The sequence below is a fragment of the Centruroides vittatus genome, unplaced genomic scaffold, assembly GCF_030686945.1.
Source record: "Centruroides vittatus isolate TY-2023 unplaced genomic scaffold, ASM3068694v2 contig_460, whole genome shotgun sequence".
Lineage (NCBI taxonomy): Eukaryota > Metazoa > Arthropoda > Arachnida > Scorpiones > Buthidae > Centruroides > Centruroides vittatus.
Window position 1 is genome coordinate 148,679 of NW_027122256.1, and position 21,599 is coordinate 170,277.

General features: G+C 27.6%; 1 protein-coding gene across 3 annotated transcripts in view; it reads right to left on the reverse strand.

The window, feature by feature from the left end:
- Positions 1-1,494: 1,494 nt before the first annotated feature.
- Positions 1,495-21,599, reverse strand: part of LOC136977513 (nephrin-like) — a 143,941-nt gene continuing 123,836 nt past the window's right edge. The window contains exons 4-23 of one of the 3 annotated variants that reach the window (XM_067273001.1): positions 19,900-19,957; positions 18,892-19,044; positions 16,763-16,930; positions 11,802-12,092; positions 11,303-11,514; positions 11,115-11,202; positions 10,866-11,002; positions 10,629-10,782; positions 10,477-10,535; positions 9,830-10,073; positions 9,095-9,406; positions 8,309-8,587; positions 7,878-8,186; positions 7,512-7,799; positions 7,363-7,430; positions 7,248-7,275; positions 6,274-6,437; positions 5,618-5,693; positions 4,926-4,999; positions 1,495-2,556 (exon numbers count right to left, since the gene is read on the reverse strand). In XM_067273001.1, the coding sequence (XP_067129102.1) occupies positions 2,365-2,556; positions 4,926-4,999; positions 5,618-5,693; positions 6,274-6,437; positions 7,248-7,275; positions 7,363-7,430; positions 7,512-7,799; positions 7,878-8,186; positions 8,309-8,587; positions 9,095-9,406; positions 9,830-10,073; positions 10,477-10,535; positions 10,629-10,782; positions 10,866-11,002; positions 11,115-11,202; positions 11,303-11,514; positions 11,802-12,092; positions 16,763-16,930; positions 18,892-19,044; positions 19,900-19,957 (3,354 nt within the window). In that variant the 3' untranslated portion in view covers positions 1,495-2,364. Of the gene's footprint in view, positions 2,557-4,925; positions 5,000-5,617; positions 5,694-6,273; positions 6,438-7,247; positions 7,431-7,511; positions 7,800-7,877; positions 8,187-8,308; positions 8,588-9,094; positions 9,407-9,829; positions 10,074-10,476; positions 10,536-10,628; positions 10,783-10,865; positions 11,003-11,114; positions 11,203-11,302; positions 11,515-11,801; positions 12,093-16,762; positions 16,931-18,891; positions 19,045-19,899; positions 19,958-21,599 lie in introns of all 3 variants that reach the window. The other 2 variants (XM_067273000.1, XM_067272999.1) reach the window with 2 other exon arrangements.

The following is a 21,599-nucleotide window of genomic DNA, read 5'->3' on the forward strand; positions in this document are numbered from 1 at the left end:
TTTTAAGCTTCCATATTCTCGTTTAAATGGTATATGCAAAATAATTTTTTTTTATTTTTTCCTTAGAACTATTGGAATTATAGCGAATTTCTCAACGCCTAGTTACTTTTCACCTTCTTGGTACATGTCCACGTATAAACTCACGCCTTAGAAGTTGCCAGACTACAACTGGCTAATCAGAAGCGAGGATACGAATAACAAGAATGGCAGCTAACAGGGCGAATACTTCATTTTTTAAAATTAACATAGGCTATATGGAAAGTACAGGTGCGCACACTAGTTGCTTGAATTTTATGAATTTATTTTCTCTGCTGTTTGGGAAAGTATGGCGATAGATCAAAAGATGACACCCCAAGACTTTTATCGTTTTGGTCTTGGGGACTTTGAAACGTCCAGAAATGGAAAAAGTTTGAATTTTTTTTATGTATGAAAGTGTATATATATATATCTAGGGGGCGCGATTTTGTTCACCCTCTTTGAAGCTTAATAACTCCCGTGCTATTAAATTTTAGTGGTTAAACGTCGACGGTGTGGAGATATATAAAGGGTCCTGTGTCATATTTCAAGTGGGGTCGGATTTAATAACAATTTTACTTGTTATTAGGATTTACAATTTTTTATAAAACTCATCCCGACCGTCAAAATTAATTTTTTGCCATTTTCTAATAATTACATAAAAAGTTTTTAATAAAATATAACAAATGATGCTACACGCAGTTTTAAATATTGTTGCCGGGAAAGTTAATCAATTCGTTGCTGATTTTTGTGAAGATGACAACAAACTCATTTGTTTACAGATCGTGTGAAACATGATGATCTAAGAGGAAGCCGTTGTTTGAGTATGTTTTACTCGATTAACATATACGGAAGTATAGAAAACTTCACCCATAAGTTCAGAAAGTCTACTTCTACCAAGGTTTATATCAGACTGCTGGTTACCAAATTCAGGCAAACTGGTAATGTACACGGTGCACAACGTTCCGGGAGACCCATCATACCGAAGAAACTGCAAGACGTGTAGAAACTTCAATAATACAGAATCTAAGTCATCAATCAGATGACAGCCTAGTGCTCACTGCCACAATCGACAGTGTGGGAGATCATTACAAACTCATAAAACATGCATAGCATGTCCAAGTGTTACATAAGCTGGAGGAAGAGAAATGGAACTATGCCACCTGCCAAGAAATGTCATGGTCTCATAAAGGCTACGGAACAGGAGGATTTGATGCTGCTTCTGTGTATGTTACTCTACTGAAATATGCGCAAACAACAGCACTTTTGTTTTCTTGGATCAGATGCTTCATACGATTTGCAAACAAATAATTTTCTTACCGTTTTCTGAAAATGGATTGAGACTTTATAATCAACCCGTACTTAATGCTTATAATATAAATAATTTGTATATTAATTAATTTATAGTAAATGAAGATTACGGTAATTTTTCATCTTTTTAAATGATCTGTTAATGAAATTGAAATAACAAAGCAAAAATTAAAGACAAATTGTTTACTCAAACATTTGTAATAAATGCAAAGTACTCACTTAACATTTTTTATGATTTTTTTATAACACAACACATTGTAGACACAATGGCCAATGACTATAATATTGGGAACATAATGATCAGAACATAGTTTTGAGGTATTTTCTCACATAAAAATAAGGCACGGTTCTTCTACATATTAAGGGTTACAATATACTCAAAACTAGATAATGATCTTCAAAATAGGCAAAAAAAACAAAAGATGCGAATAAATTATATAATCAGATGAACAATATGATTTTTACATGAAATTCAATTATAGGAATATACCAAAGGGAAGTTTTAGTTTAACTTGAATGTCTTAGTAATAAGTAACATCTGCAAGAGCTGTCAGGCACCAAATACTTCCTTGACTTGGAATTGAAATATAAGAATAATAACCTGAACAAATGGTTTCACTAAAAGTTTTCTTCTGACATTAAAAAATATCGAGTATAAAAAGTTTCGCCGGTCCTTTTTTTTTGTTTTCCAAATTACTATTAAATATCATTCAAGTTAAAATTTTCTTCACCACACTTAATTCGTTTCGTTACAAAAGTCTTATTGCACAATTCCAGCCTTAATTTAAAAACAATATAAAAACGGAAATATATAAAAGAAATTGGAAGTTTTTGTAACCAGTACATTCTTCAAACTTCATTCGAAAAGTTTTAGCCTAATATCAAACATCATGCAGTTCTTGGACGTTTATTGCAAGTTTCTTGTATATAGATTATTATAATCATCTGCAGAATATTCTTTTTTTAATCAACAGTTGTAGAAACCAGCACTACACTGTTGAAATCTTTGACGGTTTATAATTGATGAGCATTTTCGTTTCAAACCATGTGACTTCCAACTTTTCCCATTACACAACTGACTTGTTTTCCAGAATTAGCAGTTTTTGAGTTTATTGAATCTTGTATGGAAACACGTCCACGAGATTTGGCAATTGTTCCTGGTAATGGAATTGGACATTTCACATAACGCATTTCAGGAGATACTTGAGCCATTTGGTTATTGCAGTATTCCTAATTTAAAAAAAATAAATATTTGTAAATAAAATTAATAAAGAAATTATTGCTAAATCTAATATATGACGTAATCACGTAATTAAGCAAAAGGAAAAGGAAAAGGTTAGTTTATAATAAATAATATTAATATAAATAAACTTCAGGTAAACAGTACATGTCCGGTGAGAACCTCGCAGGTTGCCAGGTAGGTTTTATAAAAAGGACAGCAGAATTCTTTTAAATGTAGCCCAAATTATTCTGTGTTCAGTAGCCCAAATTATTTTTAAAGTGGCTCAAAAGTAGTAAGTTGCCCAAATGTAGTAGCCTAGAGCCCTACAAATATCTTAATCTCTTGCAATCCTGAAACCCATTCGTATTTTATGAAATAAGAGGGAAAAAAGGGTAGTCCATCTGTAAGATGATACATGAATATGTGTTACTGTAAAAGCAAATCCCTAGTGACCAAATTACAGTTTTTGAAATTAGAAAATATAAGAATAACTAACACACCATTATTTAAATTTATATTAAACAAATTGGGGTGACGTAATACTTCTAATTGGCTAATTACAATAGTAAAATGTAGAAAAAGAGGCGCTTTGTTGTGTCTATTGTCGGTTTATGGTAAAGAATGATCTGGCATATTTTAAGATGCCAGATCATGCTTACTTACTCAGTTATAAAAAAACTTTTATAGACCTATATAAAAATTTTTACTAAATATGTTATATAAAGGTATGTAGAAGTTTGGATATTTGTTTTATTTTATGAAGTTATTGATTTGATTTATTGTATTATTGTAGCGTTTACGGAAGAGGCGTTAAAGTCCGAAATGCATTTACGTTAAGAATGGTAATAAAATGTATTGGATGATATTCTTGCCTGATTAGTTCTTGTCATACGGAAGTAATGTGGCTATTTACATCAAGTATTGAAAAATACGTTATTTAGTGTTCTAAATTTACGAAGTATTTTTGTATTTTGTTCTAATTTTACGAAGTATTTTTGTAATTTACGAAGTATTTAAATATTTTTAATGAGGACTTGATCTGATGATTAACTTTTACTTGAACTCCTCAGTCCTTTTTGATTTAGCCAAGTTTTCAAACTCGAGTCGACAAACTTACAGTTGCTGTTATGTTGAAAGACTTTTTAAAAGCAATATCAAAGTAAACGTATAAAACAAATATTGTTCGAGTATTCCTGTATAATGTAAATTTGTATGAGATGTAGGTTATTTTTGTCTAATCAACGTCATTGTTCTCATGTAGTCTAATAAACACATCTTCAAATCTTCAAGGAGCTTCCCCTTGTTTTCTGTTACCACTAATAATTTTAACAATACACTAGTGGACTTACATTTTTGTTACCGTGAGACTTAAACTGTTATGGGCTGTTATGAGCACTTTCGATAGCTGCGAAGTGGTCTACTAACAGCAGAGATAAGTCGACAACATACCAAAAACGTAAAAAGAAGAAAATTCGGAGGAAGGAAAACACGAAAATTACACCTCCCAACATCAATGCGCGAAAAAAGTATTGGTTCATTCTCTATTTTAGGGGTAGAAGGCCATCAGATGGGATCGTTAGGATAAAGGGGTGAAAATCTTATTAATGGTGTTAAAAGGCACAAGCGAGATGAGTACATCCTGAATTGAGAATTCGGATGTCTTTTTATGATCGGTTTCAGCCTAAGGACTGAATATAGATATACTAAGCCGTACACCAACGAAGAATTTGAAGAGTCAGCTGCCAAAATGTAGGATATGAATGGTTATGTAAGCACAGCGAGCCCCGTATAGTGTACTTCAACCTATTAGCTTATGATTCTATCATTAAAATAGCTTTATTTTAATAACAAACACTTAAAAATCTTCATGAATTTTGTTGAAAAATTCACTCGTTAAAAAATAGATCGATTAGGGTCCCTAAAGTCTTAAGCTTCATTAGTTTCATAGTACTGTACATCCATCACTGACTACGTATACTAATTTCTAAAAATTTAAATTTGACTTTAAATTCTTATATTATCATGAATAGACTAAGCATTGAAGAGAGCATATTAACAAACAAGAAAATTTGAGTTACAACAGAATTTTATTTTTTTCTATTATCGAAGAAGAAATAAAATAAAACAAAACATTTTTATTTGCTTTATTTATAAATTGTTATTAAATTTATTAATTAAAGGGTTGTGGTATAAGCAATATTAAAAGAAACGTTAGATTAAAATCATATATTTATACACATCATTGATTTATTTCTAATAGCAACTCTATGTTAAATAAAACTTTCACTTCTATTTATGATAGTAAGCTTTATAATAAAGCTAAAAATCTTTATTATATTAAATATATTTACTGTTATAATTCAATTGTTTTACTTACTTTAGAATCTTCAATCCTATTTCTTAAAATATCTGGACAATTTTCCTCTTCTCTACAATATTTCTTTTCATTGTCTGTTTAAACATTTTTTAAAATTAATATTGGAGCCTTTTTTACATTATGTAATAATATTTTTTAAATTTATAACAATAAATATTAAATAATTGTTCACTTTTATAAGACATTCCCATATATTTCAATACCATGTTTTTGTCTTAAATAATATTCTATTATATACTTTCTGGAATAAGTAGGTTATTATTTTCAATTATATTTAAATTTTTATATTGTTTGTTAATTTTAAAATATCAAAACAATAATTAAAAAGAATATAATTATATAAAATAATGTAAAAATGGATGTACATAGTTTATTATAAATTATTAACAAGTACAAGACCTACAACTCTATTTTGTCATAGTATTTTCAAGTGTTTATAGTAGTAGTTACTTGGGTATAAATGATTGATGTAACTTGCACTGTACAGTGTGTGATATATTAATGTATCGGTATATATAAAAGAAAATATAAAGTCTGTTCATTTAAATCACACGATTTACATAAAGAAACTTCCTAAAACTTCATTTAAAGATGATCAGTGTTAATCACCCAAATATGAACAAAATTTGCTGTTTAAAATGTATTTAATTATTTATATTTTACTTATCAAAGAGTAATTTGTTCAAACTTACCGTGTTTTTCGTTCCAGTCCAATTCATTAACCGTTATTAATTTATGATTAGAATTGACCGTTCCATCGCTATCTTCCTGTAATTAATAAAAATTAATATGAATTTTAATTAAGAAATATTTTAAAAATCTTGAACTTTTTTACATGTAATGAATTAATACATTTTTAATGCTTAGAATAAATATTACCAAGTGATAAACAGTTTGTAAATTATTTATCAATACGTGAGAAAACTCCTGTTGAATAAATCTAATAATATTTTTTTAAACATCAATTAAGAAAAAAAACCCATAATTGCATAATATACTTTGAATTGTCTTTTTTTTTACTGATAATTAATTTTGAATCTAGTTCAATAAAGATAAACCATTTCTCACACAATAAGTGGAAGATAAGACCTGCTTTATCTTCACTACATAGTCAGGAAAGCCCTCTCAAATTTTCAGAAAGATATATTTTAATGCTCACTACAAAAGATTGAACGATAATTCATCCTCAAATGGATCTTACATGTAATATCCAAAATATATTTGTTCCAAGTAAATTTTATCCGCAACAGTCATTTATTTATATTTCAGTGTACTTCGGCTTAAGTGACAGATCAAATTATGTTACGTTACTATAAGATCTTGAAGTAATATTTAATCCTTTTATTACCACGATTTCTTTCATCATTAGTTCTTCTGGACAGTTATCTTCCATCTCATCCAGTGGGCATAACGCTTCTCCGTTGATTGTTTGCTGATACTTGCTAGGTGTGTACATAAGAGAATCGGATGGAGTCAGTGTTGTTTCACTTTTTTCACTTTCATTCGCTGCACCTAAAACATATTTTATATATATTTTAGCAATTACATTATGTAAATTACAAATTTGATTCATTTATTATATATAGGGTGAGCCAAAAGTCGGTTAAAAGTCGATTCAATACGATGAATGAAGCTTGAATATCATCTGTTCTAAACCAATTTTATGTTGCAAGTTTTCAAATATAATGTTAAAATATACATATGGGTTAGCTGATTTTTTTGGGCTATCGTGTATATTTGTTTTGTTTTTTTATATTTAAAAACAATTGAACTAACTAAATTCAACTATAAATTAATTATTTTGTTCTTTAATAATAAATTTTTCTATACGAAAGCAGTAAATTCAAAAATATGATAAAGGAATGTAATAAATGAATGATGTATAAATTATATGTCCTATACCCTCTGGAACTTATATAATATATATAAGATTATTTTTAATACACGTTTTAATTCTTTCTATTAAGGATTTCCTATTTCTAATTAGGAGAATTAAGGATATATGTATGAAAAATAATTTTAAAATAAATTTTCTTTTTAAAAAAATTAAGTTTTAATATATATTCTAGTCACTAGATGGCAGTAAAGATTAGTAAAAATATCGATCTGATGTCACAAGGTCTATGACCCGATCTAAGTGCAGAATGCTGACAGAAGTAAACCTCTCATCGATCGTAATCTTCGAAACATCAATCCAGACAGCTAGAGTAATGCACATCACTAATATACTAACTAATCAAAGAGTAAAAAGCCATGATGGAAATGAGTGTACCTGAAAATTCTGTAGTAAAATAGTAAAACAAGACAAATATTCATATTTACTAGCTCTCTGTTGTCTTCTTTTCCTTCTCTGAATAAAACAAATAACGAGAATCACGTTTAGAACGAGTAGAACTGATCCAACTAGAGACACTATAACGAGTAATAAACGAGGCACTTCGCCTTCTTCTCCACTGAAAGCATCTAGAGATGCACTAGCTGAATCTCTAAAATTATGTCCTTCCGCTATAATAATAAAATCATAATTATTATATAATGCACACACTTTGAATAAAAATTATGATTTATTATACACTAGAAACTTACTTAAAGTGAAAGTAATTGTTTCTTTCTCTTGAATTTCACTTTCACCTAAGGCATTTCGAGCAACCACTGCAAACACATATTCTGTTCCGGGTTCTAAGTTTTTAATTCCGTAAACCGTCGAGTTAGAAGGAACAACGTTCGTAACAATAAATTCTTTAGAACCACTTTTCTTATATTTTATTCGAAAATGTTGTGGCAAACCACTACTGAAACCGGGAATCCAACTAAGAATGACGCTATCGTGTGTAATATTTACAACACGTAACGATTCGGGAGGATCGGGTCTACCTGCACTTTCAAGAAAACATTGTAAATATAAAACAAAGAATTAAATTTATTTATCATTTTTATATATTAAAAACTAACCTCTCTTGCGTAATTTTAATTTCATATGATCGTGTCCTAATTCATTTCGAGCAACGCACGCGTATTGTCCAAAATCATTTATTTTCAAGTTCCTTACAAAGAGCACGCTCTCCCATTTGATTTCAGTTAATTGCGTTGATTGAGAAGCATATTTATCACTGCTAAAATTATCTCCAATTATACCTCCATTATAGGACCAGACAAAACTAATTTCGGGAGCACCGTCAGCTAAACACACCAATCGAGCCGTTTCTCCAATATCTCCGGCAACATTCAAAAGATTTTTTGGAAGATGAATCTTCGGCTTAACTAAATAAAATAATATTTATAGAAGAAAGGAATCTTAACCATATGTTTTAAGAACATTTTTATCAATGTACAACATATCTAAATCTTGTTTACTGTGAGGATAAATCTCACTCACAACTCACACTTGACAATCAGCTGCGCTCGTCCAATTGATTCATCTCCTACACCATTGTAAGCCACACATTCAAATGTTCCAATATCTTCTTTACTGACATTCAAAACTGTCAAATATGATCTACCTCTTTCAGCTACCTCCTGTGTTCTGCTCATATCAAAGCCTTTTCTTCTCCACTTTATGACATCGTTACTTAAAGGATTCGCTGTTGCCACACATTCAAAATAAGCATTGTCACCTGCATCGGCAATGGCAGTCTTTGTCACTTTTATGACACTAGCTTGATCTGTAAATAACGTTCAATTAAATTATTTATTTATTTAGTAATATCTACAATAAGAGAATATATTAAAGTTCTATACAATGTAATATTAAATTTACAAAACGTTACTTATTTAGTAGTATATTTACTAAATTCTTGATTATTATACTGTATATAAATTAAAATAATAAAACAGAAGACGTAGACTCTAGATTCTAGAGAGAGACAATAAGATGTGATTTCCCCTCTGAGAATAATTATTAGTAACATAAGCATGAGCATGATTATTCGTTCAAAATAAAAAATATTAAAAATGGAAAATGATTAAGATATTAGTACTTGATAGCAATTTTATGCTTGGTTCCAAGGAACGTACAATGATTAAGATATGTTTACAGTATACTTTGCAATATGTTGTAAGTTTGTGGAGTTTTAATTTATTATTAAATCAATAAAGCTTTATTTTAGTATATAAATTAAAAATCGCTTCCACCGAGATTTTCTTCTGAATCTGCTTAAAGTATAACTTACATAGAACATTTAACATAATAGAAGTTTTCCCAATTCCTTCAGAGTTAGAGGCTTCGCAATCATATTCGCCAGCATCTTCCCTTGTAGCGTGTTCAATTTCTAATAATGCACCCCTAAACACAATTCTATGCCCTGTATATCCGCTGAGACCACTTGCGTAATTTTCGCTGACATCCAACAAAGGTACACCATCTTTGGTCCACGAATAAGTGATAATTGGAGGATTCCCTCTTGCTGTTATGTTAATTACAGTAGATTCACCTTCAACTACATCATATTTCTCTAACGGAGGATTTAAAAATTCCGGTTTATCTAAAAGAATATATATATATATAATATTTTTACTTTACTTAAATAAACAAATTAACTTTTAATCGATTCAATTATATTGAATAATAAATTTAGAATATTTAATTAAAATAAATTATTATCGTAATGTTTATTTGTAGTTTTTCTGTAAATAAATAGGAAAAGTAAGGACAAAACGAATATTATATAATAAATATCAGTTAAAATTCTTTTGTTATAATATACACATAAAATGTTTTTAGTATTTACTTAAGTTTAATTGATTTTTAAATTTGTCTCCTACTAGATGGCAGCACACACTACATTTGGATTGCAAGATTTAAAAATTGATATAAAAATGGAAAAATAAATAAATAAATAAATAATAGAACAAAATTAAAAATTACTATATAAAGAATAAAACTAAATATATAAATATATATTTACACATGACTCTAAGAATGTTGGTGTCGTGAACACTTTTCTGAACAGCAGAATTTGTAGCCTGGCAGGTAACAACAGAACCATCATCAACTGAAGTAACATTAAATTTTATTCTGCTTCTTGTAGATTTTCCACCATAAATTGAATCTACTGCTCCATCGTGTTGCCCAACTATGGGATCGCCATCTTTCCACCACTGAATTATTGCTTCGGGATTACTTGATCCAGACTCACAAATCATTGTCACCTAAGATTATTTTTAAGATTATAATAATTAAATATATAATAATTAGTTTAAGAAATAAAGTTTTAAATGATTTAAGCGCATTTATCAAATGTATCTTAGCGACCTCTGATGTTTTAAATCTCACTAAAATTCTATCTAGTGTTAAATAGGAAAGGAAAAAAGATTTAATTGAAATAAATTTACTGGCTTTAAGCAGAAAACTTGTAGAAAACTAATTAATTTACTGTTGAAACTATGCAATCTTAATGATGCTACTTCTAATTAAATGAGGAATAGTGTCATCGATTACCATTAAAATACTTTTTACCTCTTCTTTCATTCTCTTATTTGAATAAATTATTATAAATTTAATACTTAATACTTTTAATACGTGTATATATTAATATTTAAAACTATTTTATACCATTTCTCCGGATTTAGGTTTTCTCGGTTTTATTCTGATGTTGACAGAAGTTGGAGGAACTAAAAAAAAATTAAGTTAAGTATATATTTAATTTATATTTTAATTGATTATTATTTTAAGAATAAAATTTAAATGATAAACTGGTATTTTACATAAGACTTCTGTTGTAATAGATGCAGATAATGGACGAATTGTTGCTGGGTTTGACGCTTCGCACCGATAGATGGCGCCATTGTCACTAGATTCGGCTCTAATCACCAATTCGCTACTGATCCCACTTCCGGTGTTTGTAGATATTGCCCTAATCTATATTAATCCCATATAATTTTAAATTTAGTTTTTGAAGCTTAATAGGCGTATATTATGAAATCCTTAATGATGGGTCTTACCTCTTTATCACCTTTGAACCATCGTACAGTTGCGAATGGATTACCTCCTAATACTAAGCAATTAAGTCGATATAAATCTCCTGATTTTAAAGGTTTATTTTCATCGTCTTTGATAATTGTCGGTGGATTAGGCGGATCTAAAAACAAGCAAACAAGATAAATTTTAATAGCCGAAATCTATGTAATTCCGGTTTTTTTATAGGTCTATATTATTAATAAATTTCAATGTAAAATAGTAATAATACTCACAAACGATCGTTAATGATGCCGTTTGAACTACTGTGTCACCCAAAGCTTCACTTACTGCGTAGCAAGAAAAGGTTTTTGTATCGGGATCCTTCATGCAATCGATAAATAAATTAATTAATATTTTTTAGCAAGATCTCAATATTATTTTGTTTTATTATTGCAGCAAGTACGCATTGCTTTGAATTTACCTGCCTGGTAAGAGTGACGTTTATAACTGATGTTGTAGTCCATCCTCCATTTTCATCAGTTGTTACCGAATGAGCAGACATTAATGGTCTTCCATCAACAATCCATGAAATGTCGACTGGTGGATTGCTGGATCCAGTAGTACAGGTCAAACTTACAGAATCTCCAACTTTACCTTCTTTTGGACCGTTAATCGTTACTCTAGAGGGAGAAACTGTAGATTGCGATTTGGTTATCATTAATACGAATTTTATTCAGAAAGTTTAAAATTTTATAATTTCCCATTAAATCTGCAATTCAAATTTAAAATAGATTTATCCGAAAATTATTATTATTATTTCCATATTCTAATTTTAATTGCTCTTACTCGCAGAAGTAAAAGTTAACACATTTTTTTTTTTTTTTTTTTTTTTTTAATATAAGTAATACGTGATCAAAAATTGCAGATTACAACAATCAATTTGCCTATTTATCTCGAAAACTCTTAATATTTTTACTTACAAAATACAGTAAGCTTCACAGAAGCTATCAAAGGATGATGAGTCACCGAATTTGACGCCTCGCATCGATACACTACATTGTTATCAGCAGTGGTTACGGTGAAAGTATGAGTGTTAGTTGCTTCTCTTCCACTTGTCGTGTATGTCACATCAACCTGGACGTCATTTCTGTACCATACAAGTCGTGCTGGCGGATTTCCTCCTCGAGAAATACAAGCCAAAGTTAACTTATCACCAACTTGCACAATGTCACCATCTTGATATCCTTCAATTTCCGGGGGGCCAGGAGGAACTGTAAGTGAAATGCCAAGAACTGCATAAATCTATAATATATTAAATAATCAGAAGAATCTTCTTTAAAAAAATTTAGTTATAAGTACCTATATTTTGAGATTTATGTTCAAATTTGATTAATCTCTATTGTTAATTTCAAAATTTTTCCATACACAGAAAGAATATCAGATTAAGATAGTTTGCTTTAGATTTTTTGTAATAATCTAAATACAAAATCTATAGTGCTTTCGTTATATTATTGATTACAAAAAAAAATTGAATTTTGAAAAAAGTTTTGGTTATTAAAAATTCGTTTCAAGTATTTTAAATCTCTCTTAATGCTTGTCTTTAATATCTTAAGACTTTTCTTAATACTTTGACGTTACATTTTTTATAAATAGAAATTTGACATCTGAATTTATATTTAAAATTATTATTTTTTTAATATATATTTTTTCTATTTATAGCTGGTTGTTTATTTTTAACTATTCATATTTCCTATGGGTTTTTATTAAGGGTATTAAAATGATCTCTCTATGTAACGACGATACTCTTTATTTCAAAATCAACTTATTACATAAAAATTTAAATGAAAAAAAAATATGTAATATTCATAAAAGTCAAATCCTAGTTATTATCAATTTCTTTTTATACGTTTAGGAAAGGTCTATGACTGAAATGCACTTGCTGCTTAAGTAAAGATTCAAAAAGGAAGTAGGGCCTGTGTTTTATTGGATAAATAAAAATTGTGTCTTCATCTACGAAAATCATATAATATTCTTTAAATTAAACTTTTTTAATATATTCCTTTAAATTCCTAGTGGCGCGTTATTATATGGACAAAAAAGGAAATTGTCTGACCCTCAGCGACGGGACCCCCCAAACCGACCTTTTATAAGAGAAAATTCCCCGGAAGAAAAATGTCTGAAGTCAACACTGTGCGTGAGGCCCTAATTCACATTTGCCTTGGGCCCACTGTAAATTCCATAGTTTGTTTGCTTCTGAAATTGATATTAAATCGAGTACGGCACTAAGCTGAAGTATCTCTCACATAATAAGAATTGTGTATTGTAATGAGGTTTTATACAGGTTCGAGTTTGAAAATCGCGATTTGATCATAACAATGTCGTTTATAATGGAAAATCGTTTATTTAGTAATTCATAGATACTAAAAAAGGTTCTGTGTTTAATTTTTATGGAGAAGATTGTTAAGTATTCATTGGCGCTATATCGCGGTTTGATTGCATATTTATAGTCTTTAGATCAAAAGTTTAATCGTACGTTCGGTTTTAAAAAATGTAACGTAGTTAAATTTATAAGTGACTAAATATAATAAAATCACAAAATATCTTAATTTTATTAAATTAAATAGGTTATTTATTTATATAAAGAAAAACAATTGCAATTAAGTATCAATAATTCATAAAAGACTTGATTAGATCCAAAAAGCATCTAAGAACTTCGTAGGATTATCTGAGATGCTCTTATATATAATTTTTATATTTCTTCTATCAGATCTATATTTTGTCTTCTTTTAAAAACAAGTAGCTTGACTTAATATAGATCTAAATGTTCATAGCAGTCCAAAAGAGAAATATTGGATGATAAAAAAACAAAACAAGAAAACACTTCATCGGATCAAATGTTCTTCAATAAGAACAGAAAACTTTCTTTATAACTTTCAGTATACAAAAAAGAAGAAAAGAGGAACCGCATCTAAATCATTAGTTTAATTTGTGTAACTAAAAACTCTACTTACTTTCAGAAAATTCAAAGATAAATTGAAAGTATAGAATATCTATCTTGATGTTTTTTATACAGATTAAACTTTTATAAAACGTAAAAAAAGAAAATACGACATTTCTTATTTAAAAAAAAAAAATGTAAGAATAAGAGTATTGAAATAACTGAAATGATGGTAATATTAATGGTAATAAATTTATTTCATGAATATTTTTAAAGTACATTTGAGATTTTTACATATCTACAGAGGGTTGCAATATAAATAAAATATAAAAAAAAGGCAAGAATATCGGATAGAATTACAACATTTCGAAAGCAACTTCTGTTAGTAATACTGCATAATACATAAATTCGATTTACTCCAGTTGAACAATAAATATGACAAGTTTTTCTTTTATCAATTTAAGCAAAGTAATGAGATATTTTCTTAAAAAATATTCGTATGTATGGAAGCGTTTCTATGAAAAGTTTTGACTTTGCTATAAATCATTCAATTCCGAAAATTTCTTACTACATCATCATTCAACATGCCTTTAGGTGTATCAACTACAAATAAGGAATGATTTATAAGTGGCGCCATCTTTGGAAAAACAATTCAATACCTCTTGCTTTATGAGTTATTTAATATAATGAAAATTTTAAAATCTCTTCCATCAGCATTTATAATTTTTATGAGTTCTTTTATTAAAATATTTAAACATATATTTTAAATATTTTTGTAAATTTTTTATGAGCTATAAAAACGCATATTTTATTATTAAAATTTTACTATATTGAAAGTTAAAATAGAGTTATTATTAATTCAAAATTGAATTTATGAGTTTAGAATAATAGTAATAATAATAATAATAATAACATTAATTTTTAAATAGTAAAAGCTGAAAGAATTTATTAGATGGGTGAATGACTTATCAGAAGCAGAAGTGTTAGAAATGTTATAGTGTTAAGGATCGTAATCTACTGTTGAAGAACTAGCCCATTACTAGCATAAAAACATTATAAGTGGGGCATACACGTAAAATACAGTCTAATTACAATGATAAATGTTCTATCCATTCGTAACTCTTATCACTAGAATTATTTAATGTTTTCTATTGTTCTAACCTCTTTAAACTCCGTATGATCAAAATACTTATTAATTAATAACATAAAAGAAACTTAAAAAATAATAATAATAATATAACTGCTCTGTTATTTTTAGATCACTCTATATTAAAAAAATAATTAGTTTATGTCAGATTTCTGTGGCTAAGAAACTAAGTTATAATAATAAAAGAATTAAAAAAAGAAGAAATTGAAGTTTCATTTTGAGATTTTAATATTTTATTTCACAAAAATTATTTAATTATATATATTAATGTACTTTTAAAGCTCTTTCTTACCTATTTTATCACACTAAAGAAAACCTATTTTAAATTCGTATTTCATAAAAAAAATATATATTTTTCTCCCTCTTTTCTTGTCTGTCCCACATGCAATATTATTAAATTCCTGTATGGATGCTGTAGCATTTCAATATGAAATACAGAGAACATCAATTGAGTGACAAGCAATTTCATGGCCTTCTGAATCACTATATGCAACATATCAAAAAATGCAATTTTTTCCTCTTTCATTGCACATATATATATATATATATATTTTAGTTTTTTCTTCCTAAATATTCAATTATGGATGAAGAACAAAGACATCAATATATGAGAATGCTTTCTATTTTGAATGACTGTTATTTTCATAGAAAATTTCTTTCAAATTTAATCAAATAGTAAAAATAAATTTATTAAAAATATAAGAAGTATTAATTATTAATCTCAAAATAAATTTCTTTTATAGTTTTAATAATTCTTTTAATAGTAAACACTAGTAAATGATTCAGTAACAACGACTTTCAGAGTAATAACTATTATTTAATGATTACATAATTGATACAAAAGTTGATAAGAAAGCTTCTTTAAATATAGTTAATAATTTATATGTAATTTATATAATGTTTCTTTAATTTTTTATTTGTTAATTTGAATTATTAAAACAAAAGGTTAAAGTAAATTAAGTATTAAAATATTTAATTTATTTCTTCAGCATCTCTGAAAAGCATCATAAATATAAATTTAAGAAACGTGCCAGTTATCTCAACCGGTAGATCACGATCTACTAAGACATTAAATCCTACAATAGAAAATTATTTATCATTCTATAAATGTTTCTTTGAAGTTAGAATTGATATTTCCTTTCTTATGTTACAATTAAATTTTGTAAATGTATATAGAATATAAAAATTTCAGATTAATATAATAACAAATATAAATTAATTTAGATAAGTTGGTAATGTTTTAAACATGTCTAGCATGTTTATCACTTGTGAAAGTGCTAAATTAATTTGCATAATTTCATTTTTTAAATATTAAATTTGACAAATTAAAGCTGATTGTAACCTCTTTGCTTATGCATGCGATGTCTAGCAGATGGTTGTAAAAATTTAATGCTTTTTCTATGGAAAAAACTTTTTCCAAAATTTCTCGAAAGTGAAAGTAGGTAGAGCCAAACGGATTTTTGCGTTAGAATCCTATTTAATTCTTCTATTAACTTGCGGTTTAGAATTTTAAAAATCGACTTAGTTTATTTTCTACAAATTTTCTTCGATTTTAAAAATTCATAAAGAATTAACGAATTCGATTTTCAAAATTCTAAACCGTAAGTTTATAGAAGAATTAAATGTGATACTAATACAAAAAACCGTTTGGCTCTATCTACTTTCATTTTCGAGAAATTTTGAAAAAGGTTTTTCCCATAGAAAAAGCATTAAATTTTTACCTCCATCTGCCAGAGATCGCGTGCATAACCAAAAAGGCTACAATCATTCTTAATATATTTATAAATCATTTTATATATTACTTAATTATATTTGCATAAGAATAAGTGAAAAAAGGAACTCGAACGAGGACTTACATAGAACACTAATGGTGACCATCGCTTTTAAAGGTCTTTGTAGAGCCACGTGGACGGCCTCGCAGGTGTATATTGCTCCATTATCGTCCATCTTAGGATAAATAGTGATGGTACTCATGCTGTTATGAAGATTATCATTGATGGTTTCGACCGTCGTCTGGGGTGTGTCTATAAAACAATTCAGAAAATTTCGATTCGTGTTTGAATGAGGCTTTTAACAAATTCACTTTAAACTATAAAACTTTTAAATAAACTCGTAATCTAAACATAAAATAGAACAAATAAAATGTACAAATAATTGTAATTCTTATTGTGAATCATTAAGATTTACAATTTTCTAAATCTCCCAGTTTAAAGTCGCAATAAAATACATTTTAAGTGTATTAAGTAGAAAGTGTTTGTAGTTATTATACCTTTGGGTCCATAAAGAGCAAAAGACAACGGCTCGAAACTTTTGAAATTACAGATATTTGTCTACTTTGGTAGCATCCATTATGAAGTAAATCACCTAACAAATCTTAAGTGATTATATAAGTCGTTAGAGTAGTAATTTACTAAAAATAGATAAACTATCACGATAAAGGTATTTACTTGTGAATTTGCGAAATTAAATGACTTATGAAAATACATTTTTATTGTTACAAATTATTATTATTTGAACAATAGAAATAAATTCTTATTCTCTTTATTTAAAGATCATTTCAATAATTTTATTCTCGTTGCTAAAATTTATATTAAAGATTCGTCCTTAAGACCAAGATCTTTAGGAATTAAGTTCAATACAGCGTCATTGTTATTGTTCTAGATTATTGCTATGCAATAAAATTTAAATTGATTAGCTCTTGTAATAAAAGAAACTATTGGAAATTTCGATAATGGTTCGTGGAATTTACATTAAATTTTTACATTAAGTTCTTCGTATAAATTCATGTTTTTGATTGACATTATCGTAAATTTTTATCGTGTTTATACTTGTAAATATAACCTTTCGCACTTTGATAAGTTTTTATATATAGGCCTATATATTTTAACACTTTTTTGTACGTTTTTTTAAGTTTTTAATCAATAATTTAGAGTAAATATGATCTAGTAATATAAGTTGATTATCGTTATAATAATAATATCAACTTTTAAATAAATAAATTATTAGTAATTAATGCTTATTTTATTTATTTATTTATCTACTATAAATTACTGTTTTTACTTTTTATTTATTTTAAATAATTATAACAAAAAAAATATTTATGTCTTTATAAAGACACTCAATCAACTTTTTTACATTTAATAATGTATAATGCTTCAAGCACTCGTTAATTTAAGATATTATTTTTGATAAATTTTTTATCCATATAAAAACTGCATTTTAGTTATAAAAAAAGATGCATAAAGAAGCTTTTATATAACTTAAAAATGCGTGTTTTTAATTTATAAATTATAAATACTTTTTTAATATGTTAAATCCAACGTAATTTTGTAATTGCGACTATTTCATTTAAAAGTTTTTATATTTAATACAAGCGTTATTTAAAAAAAACGAATTACAACTTTCTTTGAATCAGAACAATATAAAATAGATAAAAAAAAAATATTCGCTTTCACGCTTATCGCTATAAGTTCGTAGTAGCAGAAAGATAATATATTTGATAGTAAGCTAATCATATTTTGTAACTTATTTTGTAAAAAAATAAAGTTTTGAATATTTATAAAAAATGAGAATGACGATAACATTAGAATATATATAATCGTGACATGTAACTAGAAAATATTTTGTACTCGTTGAAGCGTAAAGAGAGATTTCAGCATTCTCCATTGTGACACATCGTGCATAACACCGGAATTGACTGACACGATACACTGGAGATACGTATTGTAGATAGATGTTGATACATCTGCTCCTGTAATAAATGTATTCCAATCTTACCAGCTCTTTTTCCAACGAGGGGAAGAAGAAAAAAATAATGTATATATCGCACATATTTTGATGTATCAAATAAAATAATCGTTATACGTATTTTATTCGATATCTAAACTGGTGGAATATACTTATATCATGCTTGGGAAGTTTACAGTAATATATTTGATTTGACGCCATAAAGTATATAAGGGAAAAAAAAACTTTTAAACTTTACCTGATTTTATTTCTTTGCTATTTTTGAACCATTTTAAAGTAGTTGATGGTTTGCTTCCGCGAGCTGTGCAAGTGAGAGTAACTCTTTCCGCTTCTCTTGTATCCACTGTGCTACCATTTGTTCTTCCTTCAATATCTACCCTTTTAGGTGGTACTGCAAGAAGTCAGTAAACACTTTAGTCGTAGAACGAATATAGATAGGAAAATATGTCTATTCACATTTTATGAAGTTATTTTAAATGTGATCATAAAATGAAGCAAGATTTTTATCGCAAACTACATATCGTAAAAGTAACATTTTTAAATGTTTCTTTTGAATATCTGAATATAAATCGATATTAAGTTTGTAAAGCGTATTTTATTATCTAAACTTATCCACGAATATTTATTAAGTACATATGTATATAAAATTTAAATTATTACAAAAGAAAAGCCTATATTGTTTATTATTATTATTATTATTATAAAAATATTTAAATTTATGAATTTCTCTTGTAAAATTTAAAAGCCTGATCGATATTACGACTCATTTAATTTATAAAACTATTAATATTAAGTAATTGAACATTTCTTTGCTGAAGTACAACGAAGAACTACAATATACGCACCTTCATTACATGCTAAATTACCCTTTAATAGACTAGGCTCTTCATGTTCAATATTTTATTTAGTAAGTTAAACCATAATCTTTCTGACCATCTTTTCTCAACTAATAATGACTTTCTGCCAAGTGATTTCTCTTTCAACTTTGCTTCCTGATATTTAGAGCATCAGTAAGCAAGTAAAGCAACATCTGTCTAATGTAATTGTGTGGACATAATCTCTTATGGCGCATAGTTTCCGATTAGGATATTCTACGTAACACTGCAACCACGCCCAACTCATTACGTCTGCCACTAATTTTGCAAAGGTTTTCTTGCGTAAAGTGATGTCTTGTCGCTCTAGCGACCAACTGGAAATTCCAAAATAAGCTATCAAATAAAGTACATTACTTGTTTTCAATACTCACCAAGAACGTGTATCTTAGCAGCGGCACGTATAGGTTGATTATTAGGAGCTGGCCCTACCTATTTGAAAAAGAGAAACAATTTTGAAAAGTTACAAATTACAAGAATAGTATTAATTATCCTTTCAAATTATTCAAACATTCATTATTTGTTTTAATAATTTTATGTAAGCAAAACAGAATAAACTCCCCAAAAATATTGTTAAAGTTTATTTCATTGGTCGATTTCCACGTAATAGGATGTTTCTTCAATGCAGTTGGAAATAATTGCACTTAGTCGACATACTTTCCTGTACGGATAACTGCATGTGAAGATAGTATCACAACAATAAAGAGATACCAAGTTGGAAGCACTGTCGTTATACAGCAATGAAGCTACTAGCAGGCAGTAAAAATTGAAGTTTTACTGTCCAGGGTATCATTTCTCTTATCTTTTTATAACTACTCATAAAAATGAGGTGCGAATGTAAGATACAAATACCCAGAAATTTCGTGTAGTTCAAAGCAAATTATACAATTTACAATGTAACTAAGTTAAATATTATCTTTTAAAATATGAATATTTTAAAGATCTTCACGATTTTCATCTTATTAATCTCAGTTTGATAAATATGTTCTAAAAGCAAATTCTCAAGGTAATATTAGGTTTTATAATTTTCAGTTTATATCAAAAATGCGCTCTTGCATCTCCACGTAAAAATTCGTGTTTTATTTAACAAGATAAAGTCCTATTTCCCATTCATAACTGTAAATAAGGATTAAACAATTAGATAACAAAATGCATCTTTATCCATTCAACAATATAATAACATTTAGTTCTAAAAATTTTTAATTAACAAAAACACAATTATACATTTAACATTGATATTAGTACAATTATATTAAACTTTTATCTTAAAAAATGAACTCATCTTTCAGTGAAAACGGTGGAAAAACGATTTTACAAAGTGTAATCGAAGAAAGTTTTCTTCGTTAAAGGTATTCTGCATCCTCGGTCATGTACTCCGGATAAATAATTGATAATATATTATTTCAAGTATAATATTATATACTAATTCTTCATGAGAATTATATGAAAAATGTGTATTTTTGTTTTATTTAATAATTTATTTAATTTGTACAAAATATTTATTAATAAAATTACATATTTTTAAAGTAATTACCAAAGATTTTTCCGCCTACACAATTGTAAACTCCATTAAAAACAATGATATATAATTCTTTCGTCTCACTTTCATCTCTTTTATTACGATGTCATGTGATGAGGCTACTTTCTGCAGCATATCATCATAATTAGCTCAATGTTAAATCAACTTGTACTTGACGGTCACTAATGTTGTAATCTCGTGGACAACAGCAAATTAGCATCCATATATTCAACGTATAATTAAATCATCAAATTCGTGAGTTCTTTTAATTAAGTACAAATAAATATTTAAAAAGTTATGTTAAACTAAATTATTTGCGTGTAAATAAAACGTAAAAATCATAAATAACATCGTCATTAGCATTTGGCTTATTAATTCGTTTAATATTAATATTAAAACTAAAAAATATAAGTAAATAATTTAATTTTTTTATAAGTTTTTTCTATTTATTTTTTAAAAATTTAACTAAATTTCTTCGTGTTACATTTATCTTGAGTGAATTATAAATGAAAATATACATACACCGATTACGTTTATCTTAAAGCCATTGTTTCT